This window comes from Heliangelus exortis, chromosome 3 (genome assembly GCF_036169615.1).
Source record: "Heliangelus exortis chromosome 3, bHelExo1.hap1, whole genome shotgun sequence".
In the NCBI taxonomy this organism is placed as follows: Eukaryota; Metazoa; Chordata; class Aves; order Apodiformes; family Trochilidae; genus Heliangelus; species Heliangelus exortis.
Window position 1 is genome coordinate 23,916,290 of NC_092424.1, and position 21,641 is coordinate 23,937,930.

Sequence of the window (21,641 nt, forward strand, 5' to 3'; positions counted from 1 at the left end):
GGCTTCAATTTACAGAAGAAGGAAAGTTGGTTAAATAAGACATGCAGAACTGTAAATCTTCAAAACCTTGCTGGATCAATAAAGGTTGCAAAAAGCACTGAACAGAAAAAAAAAATCCTTCAAATTTTCTTCAATAAAGTACACGAAAAGTTTTTGATCTTTAAAGCTCAGCAGGTATTATGTTGCTGCTTTGAAACCCTCTCTACAAGCCACAAACTTCTTTTCTGTTAAGTATTACCATATTTTTACTCACAATCTATGGGCTACTTTTGAAAAGAATCGTCACACAGCAGCACTGAGCAGCACACTCATGTGCAGGTAAAGAAAACCTTTCACAAGATTGTTTTCCCTAATTACACTGCCTCCCACCTTCCACAGCTTGTGCCTGCTATCCCATTATCTGTCCTCTCTTTATGCTTGATTTTGTAGCACTACATGATACATAGAAAAATACAGTTTTACTTACCCAAGTAGACACAGGTAGGGTGAATTTAGATGTGTGAGTATGAACACATCTAAATGCCTGGTTATTCTTATTTAATGTAATTCAATCCTCTCACATTCCTTGCTCTCACAGAATTACATAACCTAATATATATTTAGAAAAGACCTTCAATTATGGGGGAAAAACTCTTGCCTGAATGCTTTGTAGCTGAATTTGGTGCCTATTCAAAGCATTAAGCAGTTTTGCTCCTTCAGAAACAATATGTGACTTACACTACTCAAAAGTGATGTGGTGGGATTTTTTTTCTACCCGGCATTAGATAGCTAATGAAAAATGAGAATAAATAAAGCTTAAAATTATGTTTACCTGATTCTCTTGTACGAACACGGGTCCATTCACTAGATACTGATCCTCCTTCATTTGAGGCAACCACCCTATAAAGGTATTCTTCAACAAAAATAACAGAAGGACAGAGGAGAAAAAAAAATGCACACACTGAACATGGTAAAACATTAATCCAGAATTAAATAAAAATTATATATTTAATTTCAGGAACCTCTGTGTTACCTGTAAATGGCTGCAGACCACTCTCATAAACACTCTGCTCTTTCCCTCTGTATACCAGGATGGAGTCATTTCCCCTGCAGTTAACAGCACTGTCACTTGATAGGCATCCATCCAGATTGACTCTGACAGCACTGCTGGACACAGATGCCAAATTAACGACAGCACCTCGTGTAAATTTAACATCCTTCATGCAGCCACCGAAACCTAGCAAACAGTAAGGGATTAGTATCACATAAAGAGCTTCAGTCATTAATTAAGAATCGCTTCTGTGCCTTTCATTTTTATATTTTCAGCATTGAAGACCGTAATGTGAATACGTTAACTTCCAACATGACATTCAGTTCCACCTTTCAAGATACTAAGCTGGTAAAAATTCCTGGCAAGCTAATGTTGAGTTCCTGTCTTACTGAACTATACTTTCATTGTTATCAATTCTATCCCATGAGGAAATAGTTCTCTGTTTTCTCTTCTGGCATTTCTCTCTTCAAAATTGTTATTGTAAAAGTGATTCTGAATTTGCAAATCAACTATCTGCTGCCCGCTTATATTTTGTTCGTCTTCCTCAAGAGAACATATCGAATAAGAATATAATTAAATCCAGGAGATTAAAAGAGTATATAAGTCTATTCTAATGAGAATTTAGCCTGTATGCTGCTTACAAACAGACTCTAGAAACATAACCCTGGACTGCTCATTTATAAGAAAAATTTAAGTGATTTCATTTTATATTTATATCTATGCATATGTATATGCATTTCTGTTTGTCTCTTTAACATCCCTACCAACATTACGAATATGTTGAATTAGTTATTATTAGTTATTAGCAGTAAAAACACCACTTAAAAATTTCAGGATGTGGTTGCTCTAATTTCTATATAATTCTATGAGTTATTTTATGAAGACATTAATAAACTGATCAAAAATAGCTCTCAGGTTTAAGCATAGTACAGTGATTGTTTTTTAACATAAAACCAAATAAAGAGTAACCAAACTGAAAACTTCCGTTCATTGAAGTATTAACTTGATAAATTAAAAATCAGCCTCTCACAGTTCAGTGTTCTTTTTTAGCTTTGTATAAACATCATATTTATATCTTATGTATTTTTATTTCATTTATTCAGGTTATAGTGTTATTTGTATTTAGACACCTGATCTGAGAATCTAATGTTCATACATAGTTCATGCAAAAAGAAAAGGGCACTGAAGGTAGACATCCATTTTGAATGATCCTCTAAAACACTTTCATTCCACAATACTAGGAATTTAGACAAATTGCTCCTTAAAATTAATACATCCTAATTTAAGGTCAACTTCTACTCCACTGCTACCAGCTCAGTTTCTTAGGCACTTTGTGGCAGAGGAATTAGGCCCACTCTGCATAAGCATTTTAATCATTAGATGAAACGAGCACTTATTTAATTTGTGATAAGACACATGGCGTATAAATTATTTTAAGACATTATTTTTAGTATATTTTTAACTGTGTTTATCACTGTTTGATTCTTTCTGATTCATGTCAGCCAAATCTTTTTTCACTCTCAGGTAGATGCGGAATATGTGATGACAGTAAAAACTGTCACACATTCCTGCCAGCTCTCCTCTTTCTTGACCTCTCAAGAAGGCATGTGATAAGGCCCACAGAGTCTAGCTGAAATTTCGTAAGATAAGGTTGTAACTGATATGGAGGTAGATTGGGAAGAGGGTATTTATCCCTTATTTGCTGTGAGCAAAACAATATTCCTGTATTCAAAATTAACTACCAAGCAGTCAGTCATTAATTGAAGAAACCTTTTGTAAATATTTAAAAGATTCGAAAAGTCTCCATATTACATCAATATAGTCCTAATTAAAAGTATGTTTCAAAGCTGTAATGTCTGATCTACGTTTAGGAACACAAAAGAATGTTTTTATCTTCGGTTTCTCTGAATATCAATTCACAGCCACCATCTTATTTTATGGCATGCTGAGAAGGCTCAGTGAAAAATTAATGTTAATTGATGTGCCTCAATATGCACTTCAGACATTCACTTTAGATGTTATTTTGCCCTAGATTCTTTGTCCACAAATCTCTTTGCTGCAGGAGCTGTGAATGCATCCACTCATGAGGCTGTACCATATGCTACAAGGCAACAGGGACAGCGTACAACTGGCTAGCACTTTTGCACCATGAACATTATTCACACAGAACCTGGAGGAAGATTATAATATATATGATATCCATAGCTGGAAAACTTAAACTTAAAACAATATTTTTGATATATCTTTAAATGCTAATGAGTAGATGCTTTACCAAAGCTTCAATGCAGCTCTGCAGACCTCACTTGAATGTATGGATTCAAAGGTGAGCTCAGGCGTTCAGAGCCACTTACTAGTTTCCATAATAATCCCTTACTGAATGCTACTTACTTGTCCACATTATCTGAAAAATACACTATGTCTAATTAATAGCTTCTGGAGTAATGAAAAAACACACCTAACCCATGAACTGATTTAGCTTAATAGATACCTTTTGACTACATTTCATATAGAGGATCCTTTAGTGTAGGCCATTGGTATCAAGCTGTATTTAATGCTTCTCTCTTTTCCCTAGCAATTTGACCTGTTCCAGAACAGTATGGTTGCAGTCAAAAGATGAACATCTCCCCTGCTCCCAGTAACAAGGAAAACATCATGGTAACACAGACCAAATCCAAATTCAGGAGTTTATATTCAATTTTTCAGACCAGAATCAGTATTGCCTAAAAATCACTAAAACTCTAAAAAAATTCTTCCATGTGGCAGCATTCTGCCTCACTACAGTGACTTAGGCTATGTTTACTGTCTTCCACTGTCTGCGTTCTAGATCTGCAGTGACTCAAGTTGATCAAGTAAAACAAATTTATATGAAATGTGTAGTGACATGAGGTAACCAGGTGCCAATAATTGCCAGATAGTGGGCTTGACCTCGTGTGAAGCCCACCTGTGCCTAATTAGGGCAGGCCCCTACTGTGCATGAGCAGGATTAGGGGGCCAATAAAAGGCTCACACCTGGCGTAGCCAGGGGGTGGTTGGCCACCTTTTTACTGCTTCTGGGGGCACTGCGCTAACCTGATTGAGGCACTGGAGCTTTGTCTCAGCACCACACTAACTCGGTTGCGCCACTAGAGCTCTTCACCAGTAGAGTGAGGCTCGAACCCGCAGCCTCAGTGTTGCTCAGGTTTGCTGCATGAGCGCACTAGCCGGCTGCGCCACTCAGGTGTGAGCCCTTTATTGGCCCCCTAATCCTGCTCATGCGCAGTAGGGGCCTGCCCTAATTAGGCACAGGTGGGCTTCACACAAGGTCAAGCCCACTATCTGGCAATTATTGGCACCTGGTTACCTCATGTCACTACAAAATGGCTTTCCCTGAGTAAGCCTTGAGATCTTCTGGCTGGGCATCTCAGATTACCATTTGCCACTATGAATTGGATTGCTTCAGATTTCACTGGATTGGTAGAATAATTCTCATAGCATTACAAAAGGATGAGGACTATGTAAAGATAGATGTGTACGGATTACTCATAGTTAAAGCACCAGTAAGTGGGAGGAAAAATTCATGTTACATATTCATAAACTTTACACAACCGGCAACAGAATATCTACCATGTGCATGAGACCACTTTTTGAAAAACATATGTTCTTCCTGGTGTCACCTTACCTTGTTCTAACCCCAGTTCTTTATAAAAATTCTGGATCTCAGGTGGGATTCCTCCTATGTAGATGGGTGAATTTACTGTCAGCTGCTTAATGCGGGGCTCAAGAGTCTGCTCTCTCAGCTCATTCATACTTGCTGAAACTACAGAGCCCTCCTTATTCACGGTGACTTTATTCCACTTTCCATCACAATAAGATAGTCCTAACCAGAGATCCAATTGTGTAAAGACAATGCCAGCTTTTAAGAAGATGTTTAATATTCCACTTCTCAGTTCAATCTATATATTTTAAAACGGGAAAAAAAAAAAAAAAATTTAAAGAGTCATCACATACACAGCAACAGCAAACACAGTTATTTCTAAAAAATAATCAAGGGAATCAATTAAGAAGATCAATGAACAAGACATTTTATCTTCAGGACAGCAGAAATTACAATAAATTCATTTTTTCAAAACATGCTAAACACAGTGTAACAGTTAATTCAGAATATAGGAAAATATATGCTGATTTTTTGACAACTGACTTTGGCACTAATGTAACTAAGTAAAAAGAAAAGACAATGGACCAGGACTGTTTTGCCTTTTTTCTTTTTTTTCTGAGTATGAGAAAACAGTATTTTATATATCAATTCATTTTTTACAAGAATGTAACAAGATAATAAGGAAATGAAATGTCAGACTTGATTAAGGTCTTTTAAAGGTCGTTTTAGTTTGCTGGTGAACTCAATTTCAAATTTTTCCAGCATACATTGATTCTGTATTTCATCCTTATTCTTCTAAATCTTGTAAGAAAATAATTGTTTTTGTATGCGCTTTTTGAGATTAATGTTCTAATTCTCTAATGGAAATAAATTTTACTCAACTTTTCACTGCAGAAGTTTCCAAATGCTTTACTGTCAGATTCTTTATCCTAACTGAATAGAACGCAAGCAGGCTGAGTCTGTAAATTGCCAGCTATGGAGTACTTAACTTCTAGGTAATGAGCTGGTGGTTGAAAAATATGGGTATGTTCCCAAAAAGGTATTACTGTTTCCATACCAAAATCTCATTAAGTGAAGAAAAAACTACAGATTTAATATAAATGCTTATCATCAATATTGGCAAAATGACATATTAAGGTTACTGGTAATATTAATATTGCAATATTTGTAAGTGGATTGTATTTCCTTAACAGAGACCCCCACTGAAGAAAGAACTCCATCCCTGAGATGTCATGGGCAATACAGGTCCTGTTCCAGAGTGCACACTGACAGTTTGATCATGAGACATGGGGGGTTTATTTATTTGTTTCTTTGATTCCACAACTTTTCCAGTTTCCATGAGCTCATAGCAAAGGACTTTACAATACAAGTGAATGACACATCGTGACAAGAGATCTGATGTGTACAGCTTAAAAAAGTTGCAAGTTGCTGGCTTTCCTCACTGAGGAGAATTAATATGGAGCACACTGTGCTGGTGGGAAGAAAGCATTTCAGCTGCATGACTACAGTAGTATGCCAGCAAGTCTGACGAAGCTGGAAAAAGAGAGTGACGTAAGGTCACTACTCAGTACATCCTTCTCCCAGTTCACCCATTTGGCTAATTTATGTTAAAGCAGGCAGAGAAGGATTCTTGCTCTTTTTGTGTTGACCTGGACAGACATTTAGAATGCCCAGCTGCAGCTAAAGATAGAGGACCACCATTCACTTTGAACTGTTAAGCATAGTGAAGATTAAAAAAGGTGAAGTCTACATAGACCTAGTATTCTCTCTAGTAGTGAGTGTAGGTTCAGATAAATTGTTTTGCATAAAATTCAGGGATCACTTTAAAAAAATTTTTCATTGTCAATCTGTCCATGGAAAATATGTTATCACTTTAAACCAAAAATATAATTCAGGCTGGCCAGCCAGAGGGCAGATGCCCAAACACAGTCCCCTCAATAGCTTCCTCATAATTAGTCTTACTTTTATAGAGAAGGAATAGGAATCTCTTCCTCACACCAGAAAGAAAACACTGGTGATCAATAGGAATAACACCTTCACAGGTCCCACGTAAGTACCAGTCACTTCTTTTCTAATTAAAATATTTGACTTTGAGACCCAAAAATAGTCATGTCCCCTCCTCCCCTCCCCCCTCCCCCCTCTTCCCAACCTCTCTATCACAGGTAATGTTGTCATCTTGGACATTGGTTATTTCACTTCTGCAGCAATTAAAGTGAAATTTTTTCAAAAGTTCCTGCGGAACTACATTTTTAATTCTTTTCTAACTTTCCATAAGCAAATCAACTACTGAATTCAACCTAAGCTTCATCTGCTAAAATGTCTTGCGAGCTGATGTTACTGTCACAGATAAGACCAGCCGTGCTTACGCTGCTGAAGTAGTCATCACCAAAATCAGTAATGCAAACTCTACCAGCAATCATAGGACCTTCTTTCAATCACAAACTCAGGAGGAAATACATGCCAGACTGAGAACTAGGGATTCATACTAGTTTATCTGGTCACAGTTTGCTCATATTTATTATGCTTGGATCCAAAGCGAATCAGATTGACCTCTCTAGCTTGAGTTAATTCTCAGGGCATGGAAGAAGTGACCCTTACCCAGAACACCTTTCTAGGACATAATTTTGTTTTGGATGGAAGACAGAGTCTTTGGCTGTTTGGTAGCAGGCCAGACATGTGTCTAGTTTAGTCATTCCAAAACAATAAAGTTAATAAGAGAGCTGTGACCTATGAAAACGGAAGGGTCAGGGAAGACCATCTTACACTGGCACTCAGGGTAAGTATATAGCTTCTAATCTGTTTTGCAGTGGCAAGTGTCTCCTCACCAAAGCTCCTAAAAAAGTCATCATAGCTCATGCGCAACGTACTACACACCTTATTTTCACTTTCTATCAACCTTATTTTGTGAGCTCACATGTATGGAAAAACCTTCTGTCATCATTACGTACATGTAGAACAAAGCTGCAAGGGGTGGAAAAACATGCCTACACTCATCCTCTCTGAAATTATTGATCTTAAGGCTACAGAGATGTTGAGGAGTAAAGTGAGGGAAAACCAATTTTACTCAACTTAGGACAAATGCTAAGAAAATTATCTAATTACAGCTTTCAGTACTAAAAATAATATAAATATAAAACTGCCATAACCTGGAAGCATGAGTAGAAAAGTGTTTTGTCTAACTACTTTGTGCTTTGGCTGCACTTTCAATTTTCTAAGTCCCTTTTTTCCTGTATAGCCAGGAACAATTTTCTCATAGTTGTTAACTTCTCATATATTACTCTTTCACAGAGCAATAGAAAAAAAAAGCAGAATCATTTACCACAAGAATCACCAGAAGAATTCAAGCCCCACGTTTTCCCCTGTGAATACCACTCACATAAATAGTGCCCCTGTACTGAGAATTACACCTGTGTGAGTCTTTTCAGGGTGGGACAGTAGTGTCTGTATAGTATCTTATGCTATTAGCTCATTATGGTCTTGGTCATTACTTGAGGGCAAAACTAAAGCAGTAACATAGAACAACAGGTCTTGCTGATTACACCTCATAATTTTTCAACTGAGGCTTCTTGAAAAAAAAAAGGTGTCTATAGATCTGTAGCAGGAAAAAAAATATCGGCCAGTAAAATCTGTAATATAAAAAGTAAATGCCAAGTAAGTTATTAGAGTTGACCTGAAAAGGAGAAAAATATATTCATATATTTTAGAACAGAATTTTAAAAGAAAAAGCACATTGGATACAGCACTATGCAATAAAACAGGATGGGACATGACAGCCATTAGCAAAAAAGCTGCATCACACTAAATAAATAAATAAATAAAATTCAGTACAAATGCAGAAAGGGCAGATTAAATCATAAAGAGTAGCAGTACCCTCAAAAATCCCTAGATGTAAATGATTGACTCTTGGACCAACCAAAAAGATATATTACTTTTAGGGTAATACATACTAGTTGGTGCAGGTTGTAGGTACAGTTGACCTATTAAGCACTAGTGGCTACAGTCTCATTACATTTAATATCCTTGGTGGAAGAATGGTATGTAAATCCAGACCTATGTAACTAACAAAAAACCCTGAAAAACTGCAACACAACAAACCTTAAACAAAATCCTGGAAAGTGTGTAAGCACAAGTTCTTCAGAGCATAAAACAGTCCTATTTGACAAACACCAAAAAAAAGTTCACTGATGTTATCTCACAAATTTGCATAACAGAGGATTAGTGCAGCTTCCCCCACAGGTGTGGGAAAACAGTGAAAGGGGTGAGGTGGGATTAAGCTAAACAACTAATTTCTGTCTCTATCTTTCAAAACAAAATGAAGAAATTTAGTAATTATAAAAAACACGTATACCTTAAAGAGGTTTTATTAGGATATCAGACAATTTCTATCATTACCTTTTGATTTACCAGTTATTTGATTGTGTTCCAGTATGGGAACTGGGAAAATGAGTAACTCCACTTTCCCAGGAACAAAATGAAAGCTTTTAGCATGTGTCTTTTGTTATCTTTTCCTATCATTTCTTATCCAGAAATGAGAAAAATTCTGCTTTACATGTAATGATATCTCTCTTCTTTATGATATAAATAACAGAGGTAATTTATTCTGAGCAATTGGTGGAGTCTTTTTACTCCCCTTATACTTTGCTGTGTACAGCATTTCAAAACAAGTAAAATGAAAAAGTACTTCACAGTTTGAAGTGCTGAACATATCTTAGTAGACAAAACTCACAGTTCATATCTGAATACAGTTGTGTTTCTGAACTTACTGCGAGATAATCTGGGCCATCTTTATTGTAAGCAAACAAAAGCAATCCATTCAGTTGATCTGTGCTAAACTTGAATGAGATCTCAAATTCCTGTCCACCACTGAAAACACCTGAATGCAGTTCCAGGAACCCTTGAAAGAAAGTGAAGACATGCACAAGTTTAAAAAAAATACATAAATAAATCGATTCAAGAAAACAAAAGCAAAAATCTAGGTGCTACTTTCTGCTTTGAAGAGCTCAAGAGGTTTCAAGATACAGGTTTATAATTTTAGCACTCAGCTTTGTAAGGGAAAGTTATCCATAATGTATTGCAACAAACTGAAATGTTTCAATGGCCTAAATTTTGCATCCTGGAATGTTTTTGATACAGTAGAGGCATCTGTGTCTCTTCAAAAGTAAAACTTCATCTTTTACATGCACACTAAATCTGCATAAACACCTATCTGTGGATGTAATTCCTCTTTGACAAGGTAGTTTTCTATAAACCCAGAAACAAAATTTTAAACCATTTAAAAATAATCCTATACAAGTAAAACTTCTTTGAAAACCAGATCGCTGCAATGCTTTTTACATGATCACTTTTTATATATCAAGAACATACTTGATTAGTGCATTAGTACAGCTAAGTACCTTTGCCAAGAAAATGTGCTCCTTCTGAGAGGTCAACGGGGCAACCTTCCCAAATACTACAGACATTGTTTTGCTCTTCAGCATCCTGCCAGTTCAAAGATTCCCAGTTTTCATAGGGAGTATGTGCTTTTTTCAAAAATATGTCACTGAGACATCCTACAAATCCTTTCTGGACTACCATCCCTGCAAAAACAGGAAAGTTAAGGTTTTAAGCCAATCACCTGCAACTAAAAACAGGGATTAATTTATGTTTTATACACATTCACCCTATCATATATGTCCACGTGTGCAATTACAACCAAGCATCAACTCCTTCATAAAGCTGTTCCCTAAGCTAAATCCAGATTTACAAATGGGTCACTGAAGAGAGCAGCTACTGCAGTGTAGCTGGAAAATATTAAACTTTTTGAGATTTTGCATACAAGTTCATTCAAATCAACAGTATAAATGTACTCCATGAAGATTCCAAGCAAAGTTTACTGGTTACCTTCTTTAAACAAAACAATAATTGTGAAGAAAGGAATCTATCTGCTGAAAGCCAAGATGGATAAATACATGTTTAGAATCTTCATCATAAAGTTTTTCTTGTTTGGATGGAAAAATAGCAATTAATTTTTTTCCTATTGCTTTTTCTTTACTAAGGACAAAAACAAACAAATTTTTATAGATGGCCTTCTCTGGAATGGTATCTATAGTCAATGTCATTTTGATTATTTAGCTGAGGTTTTTTAGGGAAGGCAACCTGGATTACTTTTTAAACCAAAGTTTTAGAAGCACATGTGCATATATTTCTAGTTTTAGTGAAGTGACACAAAGAAGGATAGAGGAAGTTGTACTCTAGTGTACCTCACAACAAGGCATCTATTAGATTTCACATCCTTTAATACAAACAATTTGATTGTCAGGTTAATATGAAAACAACAGAAGCCTGGCTATGAATCCACTCAGAACATCTTCTTGTATACTGGCCTTGTATTTAGTGAACTCTCTATTATCTGCTGGTAGAATATACACTTGGTATATATACCAAGTTTATATATGAAGACATGCTTGTTGATTCCTCTGGAAAGCAGCAACAATCCAGCTCAACTTCAACATAGCTGTAGAATTCAGATACATTCATACACTCCCGAGTTCAATTCAACAATCCCTGAAGGATCCCAACTCATACCAGAAAGGCAAGCACGTTGCATCTAGGTAGGATGCATAACCCTGTGCTTAAGCTAATAAAAACAGTGTGTACGAGTATTTTGGAAAATAATTTGGGAATCTAGAATGTAAAACATACCAGTAAGTTTCACATGCATACCAGTTCTGTGTATAAAATGTTTTATTAAAATGCACACAGACTTCAAACACTACTGCTGATTAAATCAGCTATATAGAGATTTCAATTTATTCTAAAAAACTCAATTCAAGAGACTGTACAGACTTATTTTTAATGAAAACATTTATATAAATTATTATTTAGGTTTAGTACTATCCTCATGTTTCTGACACAATATCAGTACAACCTAAAGCACTTGGGATAGCAGTTAAGTCAGTGCTGCTGTATAGGATTCCTTAGATCACAATCATACTCACCTACATCCTTTCTTACAATAGTATAACCCTGTGGAAGTCCTCCAACAAAAACTCCTGTATTCTCTCCAATAATGGTACTGCCACTAGTTGCTAAGGAAGAACCTGAACAAAACAGGTCATTATTCTTGTGTTCAATACTTTCAACAGATTTTCAACTCAATATCAGAATATTGACATTTGAGAAAGGAGATTAATGTAACAGAATATCCTAATACTTTCCCATTCATCTCCTGGAAATATTTGCAGCTCTATTTTACAAAAGAATGTTAATACATACATAGAGTAGCAAGCACAAAAAGATCAACTCCTCCCTCCAAGATTGACGCTGGACAGATAGATCATAAGCACAGAGAGAACAGCAGTGATTTTGTCAGAAATGGAGTTAGTTCTTTTACTTCATGGATGAAGACTGGCAGTGGAAAAGTAAGCAAGTGACCATCACCCCCAGTAATATTTAAACAAAAAAGAACTAGATTGTTTACCTGTGTAGTGCCCATCTACTGTGATGTTTCCCAGTGCTTGAATTCTTGAAGCAACTATTTGGTGCCAGCTGTTATCATTGTACTCTTTTCCATCATCATTAGTTGGAGTGACTGCTACTGCAGATCCCTTTTTATTAATAGAAGAATCTGATTTAGAATATTATGAAGGTAAGATTTAGAATTAGACCTTACTCTTTATAACAATCTGTGGTATGTAACATCTGAAAATAAAGACAAAGTCTTCTGCTTAACATCTTTTAGAATCCTGAATGATGTTTAGGACTGATTTTCCCACTAAATTAACCTCCTGAAATAATAAATGAGGGATCAAGGACTGAGTTCAGTTTCTATTAAAAACAGAAAATGCTGTGTAGTTCCTCTGATAAAGATGAGGATGAGCCACAGATTACTGAGGGTCATGACACTTAGATTTTTATTTTTTTTTATTATTTATTTAATTTTTTTTAATGAAGTCTCTTTTTACCTACTTCATGGATTTCTGTGGTTGCAAAGATTGATGTTCATGATTCAGTGCACCACCCACAGAAAGCAACTGTATGTCAGGATTGTGGAATGCAGCATCTGTTTATAGGAAGGGATTCAAAAAGGGGTCTGTATTGGTAGGACAGTCTCAAGATGCATGTTCTGTCCCTATTAACCTGCTATGAAAAGGACTTGATTTTTTATGTCAGAAAGTATAATACATCTATGAAGGAAAAGGTCATATTGAGAGATTCAAGGGGAAAAAAAATTGAATGTAATTATTGAAGATAGTTTTCCAGTGTCAGGGATGCTTGTAATGATGCTTTAAAAAGTAAATAGAATTTTTACCTGATTTTAGTAAATTAAAAAATTGAATGATGTAAAGGGGTGGATTTAGAGATATCCATGACAAAATGCAGAGAACTCTTTGCTGAATTGCTAAATAAGAGGAATATAAAAGATGCAGTTGCCAAACCAAATCGCAAGACTGTAAGCAACCAAAGAAAATAACACATAAATTACTGTAATGATGCCATAAAAATAAAATTTCTGTATTTCAAGATTTTTTCTAGGATTTTCATCCAAATAGTCTTCTAAGTTTCAAATAATTCCTGTAATAATGTCTGAGGACTTTACACTTTATTTGAACCGTCTGGGAACTCGAGTTATTCTGCTGAATTCACAAATCAGAACTGTCCTATGTAGCAGGCAACTACTGCATGGAAAAATATTTCTTTGCATAGGCACTATGTATTATTAAAGTATCATGACATCTGCAGTTACATTATAGATTAAGAAAAGCTTCAAAAATCGGTTACAAAAAAAGATGTAAAAGAAAAATAAAAGGTTCCTCAGAACTTGGGGCACTGGCTTGTTATTTTAAAGTAGCAAACCAGACAGCTGAGAAATCTTTCTTCCAGATCTTCTAATACTCTTTAGGTTCAAGGATATTAGAGTTATGCTTATGAAGAAAAATAATTGATAAAAATAATCCCTTGTTGTGACTAATAATAAAAACCTCTTGTTAAAATTCAGCATTCTGCCTTTTGTGATATGCAAGTATTAGAAATTGTTCTCAGCATGTAGATTTATAAACACTGTATACATTTTACAGTACATTCTGAGTGGGGGACTGTGACTATGTGAAAATATATACAATGTGTACAAATGTACATAATTACAGAAAAAAACACCAATTTCCCTTGAACATTTACAGCATGTTTCCTACTCCATTCAGCCCACATGTCGGTACCAAGGCAGACTGTACAGCAGTCTGTCCCATAACAATACAAAGCTTACTTTCATACTAATGTGCACTTTTTCATACACTATTTTTTATTGTCTTCTCCCCTATTTCAACATTTTAATATTTTACAAACACACATTTCATTATCGTAGTTTAATAATTAAAACCAGAACTGGTGTCATGCCCAATTAATGTGCCCTGGTAGCATGCCCATTAGTTTTTCCATTAGTGAATTCAACAATACTAATGGGATTACTAGCATGGGATGCTAATTGGGCGTGACATAAGAAACTGGCTTACTTCTTAGCATACCCTTGCTAATGATTAAATTAATGAGCATTTTATTAAATGCTGTCTCATCAAAGTGTAGTTAGTTAGCATTAAAATTGTTACATACGATGCTGCATTCTGAAGATCAGGTGCCTGAATAACTGGTTCTTCATATAATGCTTGGCAACAGCCTAGAGCATTAATAGTTTTATATATCAGAAACCACATTTATTTGTAACCAATTCAATCTGGGACCACACAACCATATGTGCTAACCTGTGCCTAATTTCAGGGCGGGCAATAGAGGGAAAGAGTGTTCAGGATTCAGCATGCGCTGCACTGGAGGACTCTGTACAATATGTTATCTAGGACTACTCAAGTGACTCTGGGATCACATTAAAATATCCTGCTGTCTTGTTATGCATTTTGGAAATCACACACAGGAACCAAATCTTGATTAGTTTGCTAAGCTATACAGTAAGTCTTAACTTTCAGTAGTAACTATATTAACTCTGTAATAACTAAGGAAATATGAATCTCTATGGTTCTTCATGCTGATGTTTATATTCATGGAAATACATAGAAACATCACTAATATGGATCCTCAAAAACACTGTGTAGGTGCGAAGTCTGAATGTAACTGCACTTCTCCCAGTCAAGTTCTCTTAGTGACTAAACTCCTACCACTGAGAAGGTGAATGAGTACTGAAGTTTTGCCAGTGCCAAGCAGCAAGGTATAGTTGGGATTCACAGTGAGGTATTTTCCATCTACTTTCTTTTGGGGATTAATAGCTCACCTTCAGACTGTGCTGACTACTTCAGCCTCTGAGTAAGGCAAGAAGTATCTGGATTTCCTCCCATTCGTTGTAAAGTTTAGTAAATGCACTATCTTCTAAAATAGAAAAGCTGGAATCTATTACCTCCATATTGTGAGAAGAAACCTAATATTCTGTCCTCAGACTTAATCACAAAGGAAAAAGGTGCTCCAGATTGGCCTTAAAATTCCACTGCTAGGGATGTCACTTTGTGTAAAATATTCAATGTTTCCCTGGGGAAAAGATAGAACAAATGACCTGTAGCCACTGAAAGATAACTTTAAGTTTAGCTACAGCTGATTGTGTAATTTAGGACTGGATGTAAAGGCATTATGAGAAAAAAGTCCACAGGCAGCTGAAGGTTTGCAGGCTCGCTTAGTTTGGGGGAAGGTCTATGAACTATCTGATTAAGCAGACAAGACCAAGGATGATATGTTAGCAAGAAACTCATGATTCCTTGACCATGAGTAGAAACCTGCAAAGAATGACAGTAAAACAGTAAGGAAGGAAAAAGAACAGATAAGCAAGACAGAAGAGAGACAGAAGAAATGATAAAACAAGAGCTAGTTGCATGATGGTGTACATAAAGTTGAGGGAAGTATAAATGGACAGAAGCAAAGCATTTGAAATTGCTAATTGAAGAAGCAAGAAGCTAGGCTGCTGATGACTCCCCACTAAGATGACTTGGCAAGGACTATCCCCAGATCAGATAAAACAAAGAGAAAACATGCTCCTGATCATGAGCAAAGATACATACCAGAAACCTGAAAGGGATTAAAGGTAAAAAGAAATTAACCTGTGACAGGACCCAGCTGGAAGCAAGAACAGAATATTACACCAAGCTGCTCCAGATAAAAACCAGAAGAGTCACATTTGTCATCAAAAAAGTTTTTTTGTGGATTTTAAGAGAAGAACACTGAGGTAGAGCCATAAATGCTTGTCATCCATGCCACTACCATAATTAGAGAAAACTCTCACAGCATCCTTGTAGATAAGTTGATCAAGTATGGGTTTGGTGATCAGGTAGCGAGGTGGATCAGGAACTGGTTGAAAGGAAGGAGTCAGAGAGTTGTAGTCAATGGGGCAGAATCTGGTTGGAGGTGTGTGACTAGTGGAGTCCCTCAGGGGTCGGTACTGGGACCGGTGTTGTTCAATATCTTCATCAACGACTTGGATGAAGGTATAGAATGTACCCTCAGCAAGTCTGCTGATGACACTAAGCTGGGAGGAGTGGCTGACACACCAGAAGGCTGTGCTGCCATTCAGAGAGACTTAGACAGGCTGGAGAGTTGGGCAGGGAGAAACATGATGAAATTCAACAAGGGGAAGTGTAGAGTTTTGCATTTGGGGAAGAACAACATGATGTCCCAGTATAGGTTGGGGGCTGACCTGCTGGAGAGCAGTGTAGGTGAAAGACACCTGGGGGTCCTGGTAGACAAGAAGATGACCATGAGCCAGCAATGTGCCCTTGTGGCCAAGAAGGCCAATGGCATCCTGGGGTGCATTAGAAAGGGTGTGGTTAGTAGGTCAAGAGAGGTTCTCCTCCCCCTCTATTCTGCATTGGTGAGGCCGCACCTGGAGTATTGTGTCCAGTTCTGGGCCCCTCAGTTCAAGAAGGACAGGGAAGTGCTTGAAAGAGTCCAGCGCAGAGCTACTAAGATGATTAAGGGAGTGGAACATCTCCCTTATGAGGAAAGGCTGAGGGAGCTGGGTCTCTTTAGTTTGGAGAAAAGGAGACTGAGGGGTGACCTCATCAATGTTTTCAAATATGTAAGGGGTGAGTGTCAGGGAGATGGAGTTAGGCTTTTCTCAGTGGTGACCAGTGATAGGACAAGGGATAATGGGTGTAAATTGGAGCATACGAGGTTCAAGTTGAATATCAGGAAAAATTTTTTTACTGTAAGGGTGACAGAGCCCTGGAACAGGCTGTCCAGGGGGGTTGTGGAGTCTCCTTCACTGGAGACATTCAAAACCCGCCTGGACACGTTCCTATGCGATGTACTCTAGGTGGCCCTGCTCTGGCAGGGGGGGTTGGACTAGATGATCTTTCGAGGTCCCTTCCAACCTCTAGGATTCTATGATTCTATGATAACCTGGTAAAGAAACCACAAGATGTCAATAAGAAGTAATTAAAACATCTGCAGACTAATGCAAACTGTAATACACAAATGAAGGATTAAGAATTGCTGCTACAGAACATGATACTTGATGTTATAGAAATAGCAAATAATGACAAAAAGAAGAAAGAAACAAACTATGTAAAAATACAGAAAGGAAGATAAACATAGAAAAGGTAGCTCAATATATTAAGGATACAAAAGACTGAAAAATTTTTATAACTGAATTTTCACAGGTAAAAGTTGTAGAAAGACACTTAAAGATTTTTGCTGATGTAGGCCACAATGCAGTGAGCTACAATTATACCTATAATAAATAAAATGGTAAGACCTACACTATTGCTCAATGTCTTGAATGACAGAACTTTTTTTCTAAAAACACTCACTGAATCAGCCATATAGGCTATTTCAAACTTCGTAAAATGGTTGAACAATATGGAAGTGATGGCCATAAAAATCAGTGGGACAGAGTTGTCTCAAGCTGGTTCAAATGACACACAGGGATAAACAAAGATTTATCTGTAAACAAGTAATTGGTTAAAATTCAAAACAGTATGTATTGAAATTATTGCTGAATTGAGAAGCTTCATGGACTGAGTGTGGACAAAAGCTGCATTCTTTACAGTTAAAAGGCAGGAAAAAAAGAGGGGGAGAAGAAAAGAAAATCCCCAAACCAGTCACTCCCTCACCTGTTCCCTTTCCTCCCCATCCTCCAAATACCATGAATCCAAACAACAGGATTCAAATAGTGAATGAGTCCAACATACCTGACATAAAGATACTTCAGAAGGAGCAAATCTGCAAGAAGGGTTAGGAGTAGTATTTGAAGCACTAAAACGCTACTTTGAAGATACCCACTGCCATTAAAAAATAACACCACCACCAGCACCAAATCAAATTATTACATGTAGGAATATCTTTCAAAGGAAATAAAAATTCCTTTTCATTTAAATAAAAGTATAAGTATAAAAGAGACAAAACTGAACCAGTATCTACTCAAACATGGATGAAGAGCAACATTAACAGCAATGTTAAACATAGTCCCAAATACTGGAGTACTCACTGATTCAGTCTGCAACATGGAAAAGCTTAAGTCTGTGTTTAAAAGCAACAATAATAATTGTAATCTGTACCTTGGGGACAGAAGGCAGATTTAATGTTTTCTAGCACAGGGATCACATAAAAACTAGACTCTGTGCAGCATCATGACTCCTCTAAAGATTCATCATGACTCTAAAGATTCTCTAGAGATGAGGAGAAGATTCACTGCTGCCCAACACCTCCAGATGTTCATGGAGAGCTCAGGAAGCAAAAATTAACAGATTTCTAAATCCATGCCATTTTATGCCATTTAGTCCTTCTGCTCAGTGCCCTGGAGCAGTAGACACAATGCCAATCACAGACTTAGATTCTAAAGTGTGATGGAAGATAGGGCTGATACAGTGACCAGGCCTTCCAGCAACACAGTCAACAGTAACCTTACAAAAAGGATGCACATATATGGATGCTTTTGATACTATATTCTGTTAGCATAATTAAAATATCTGAAAATTACTTAGTTTCTCTCATATGTATGACATATAACTGAGCCTGTAGCACTTTTTTTTATTCCTTGAGAACTAATTTTGAGGTGTAAAAAAACCAGAAAATATCCAAACAGAAATACGATTAATGTGATGCTATTTTTAATTTTGTGGCATTTATTTGATAATATTTCCATCACTATTTGTATCTTTGCTTTGGTGATTCTTACTAGAAATGAGAGACTACTTTCATCACATCAATGGCAACATGCTGATTTCAGTAGGAAAAGACAGCCTCAGGATGGATGGCTTAAAAATAATTGATTAAATCTATAAAAATCTTTATTTGCTAATTCAATAGCTTGTTCTGCCCACTTTAAATCTTACTATTTTAAACTGCAGTGGTGTCTGGTGGCACTGGCAAAACACTCCAACCCATAAAATGTAAAAATAAATTGTGAATTGTGACAAACATCAAAAATAAGAAAACTTTAAAGTTTCAGTGTTCATCTCCCCAAAATGTCCAGTTACCAAAGGGTCCTGAAGAGCCAATTAAATAATAATCTGTTAAGAAGGGATAAGTATGTAAAGAAGTAATGACAATATTAACATAAACTGTTTTTATAGAATCCATTTTTTGATGTACCTGTGGATCAAAAAGAAAGTAAGGACGCCCATTCCTCAGTTGAAGTGCAAGGTATTCCTCTTGATTTCCGGGTGATGCAGAGAAAAAAATCAATCCATCAGGTTTCTGGGTTCTAAATTTCAATTTTATACCTGATTTGAAAAAGGAAGCATATGGTTAATGATGAAAAAAGGTTCTTATGTATTTTAACAGTGTAATTACAAAGAAAAGTTGTTCTAAAAACATCAGTAAAATGAAAAGACAAAATCCAAGTTTTGTTCACCTAAGACCCCTGCCAGTCATTGCAGGAGAAATTTTACTAATCCAGCCCTTGAGAGTAATATCTGTGATTTCAGAGTCCTTACTCATCTGTAAATAAAGGCATATGGTTGTGATTTATGCTGTTCAATAACTTCTTTCTTCAAAAAATCTAATTAAAACATTAGCATACTATTCTAATACGCGATGTTTTACATGTAGATTTTCACTTGTTCCCTAATGTTTCTATTCATAAAATAGGAATTAAATTCCTGCATGGAAGGATTTCTATGATGAATAGCAGAGGTTTGGTTCTAAAATATAGATATACATATATGCACACACATATTTTTATGCATATTTTATATAATCTTTTATAAATACATATATCCAAGTGCAAAAAGAACAATTCCAATAGTCCTCCATTTGACTTATGATAACATATTGTCTCAGTGCATGAAATATTATTCAAAGAACAAGAAGAAAAAAATTACTTTTTTTTTAACATTACTTTTTACCTCAAATAAAAAATCAAAGCAATAAGTTAATTAAACAGCTTGTGAATATTGTACTATGGTTGTTTGTGGCATAAACTGACTCAGTAACTATTTAAGGGCAAATTAATAAAACAATTCATAAATTATGTGTCCAGTTTCATGAAGTAAAATTATGAATAAACAAACTTCAGATAACCCACAGGTATAAAGCCTTTCTTTTGAGCTGTTTCCAGGAGCATGAAATAAGAAAACAACAAAACCATATGCCAAATTTGGCCCAACTTTTCTAACAAGCAAATCCAGATATGGCAAGCTGAGTCGATGCTGTCGGCCTTTTCTGAACTGATTTTTTTGAAAAGGCAAATGACAAGGCAGAAACAGCAACATTTACTTATAGTGTACACTTCCCTTCCATTTCTTCATAAAATGCTTTTTACACAACAGGAAAATTTTATTGGGTTGTCTCCAGCCCCATCAGGCTATTCAGTCTTTGCCCACACACTTTCACTATCTTATGTCAGGCAGAAAATAGTAAGTGACAAAAGTATTTCATGTAGATAGCATCCATACTTTAAAAAAACTAAAATTCTGATATGGATTCATAATAGACCAAGCTTGTTAATTATCTGTACCCATAAGAAATATATTTTGTCTCCAATTCCTAATCATATAAATTTTCTCATGCAAATCACCTTATGAACTCACAAACATGGACCATACTGCCTAATCAATGAAAATCAGTCATGCTATTAAAATACCTGCAAAAACCAGTTGTACATAAGTAACACCCAGCAGGTAAAAAGAATTCAACCATGTCCATAATTAAGGAAAAGCATAGCTTTGCCTGACTCAGAAATAACCACTTTTGCTGTACTTTGAGGTTCCAGGTATCAGTACCTGCTGGTGAGGCTGAGTCTGATGACCTCTAATCCCAGCACTGGAGAGCAAAGTTTATTTTAGAAAATGCCAGTATTTTTATGAAGATGAGAATATACATTGCTTAAGACCAGAGGATCCCAACTCACAACTAATCCAGAAGGACAAATACAAACAAAGCAATTGAGTTTCTGCAAAATACACCATTATTTTATAATGTTGTGTTTGAAAAGATAGGTTAAATGACTCAAAGGTTTCAAATGTTATTCAGGATCTTTCTTCATTGGATATTAAGACCTAAAGAAGCCCAAAATCTTAAATCCTGATTGTAGATCTGCCATGGCTTTATAGAAAGTATTGATGAGTCAGAAGACATCATTTTCAGTCATAGCCCATACAGCAAATTCTTCTAAATACATTTCTCACTTATTCGGAAAAGGACTCTGCCTACTTAGATTCAATTACATTTGGAGTTTCTCATGAGATAAGAAGTTCAGATAAGCTAGCTCTAAATAAGTTATTTTATACCTCAATATTAATGTTCTATTATTTCTAGGAGTGCAATGGAGAAACTTTAATTGTATTTAAATTTAATAATTAATTTATAATTAATCATATTATATATTAAATATATTAAATCAACTTTTGCCCCATACATATTTTCACTGGAAGAACAAAACTTGTGGAATTGTATGATAATTACGTTCCTGTGAAAAAATGTTATCTCAAGATTTCTTATGTCCAGGTTATGTCCACAAGTTTCACAGAACCTGAAAAACACACTTTACACTGTGGATCACTAGAAATG

General features: G+C 36.0%; 1 protein-coding gene across 1 annotated transcript in view; it reads right to left on the bottom strand.

Annotated features, from left to right (window-relative positions):
- USH2A (usherin) overlaps window positions 1-21,641 on the bottom strand; it is a 385,338-nt gene that overhangs the window by 238,693 nt on the left and 125,004 nt on the right. Inside the window, exons 21-28 of the mRNA XM_071739639.1 lie at window positions 19,224-19,354; window positions 12,124-12,250; window positions 11,642-11,743; window positions 10,058-10,240; window positions 9,428-9,558; window positions 4,689-4,962; window positions 1,013-1,216; window positions 812-892 (exon numbers count right to left, since the gene is read on the bottom strand). Coding sequence (XP_071595740.1) covers window positions 812-892; window positions 1,013-1,216; window positions 4,689-4,962; window positions 9,428-9,558; window positions 10,058-10,240; window positions 11,642-11,743; window positions 12,124-12,250; window positions 19,224-19,354 — 1,233 coding nt within the window. The remainder of the gene's footprint in view (window positions 1-811; window positions 893-1,012; window positions 1,217-4,688; window positions 4,963-9,427; window positions 9,559-10,057; window positions 10,241-11,641; window positions 11,744-12,123; window positions 12,251-19,223; window positions 19,355-21,641) is intronic.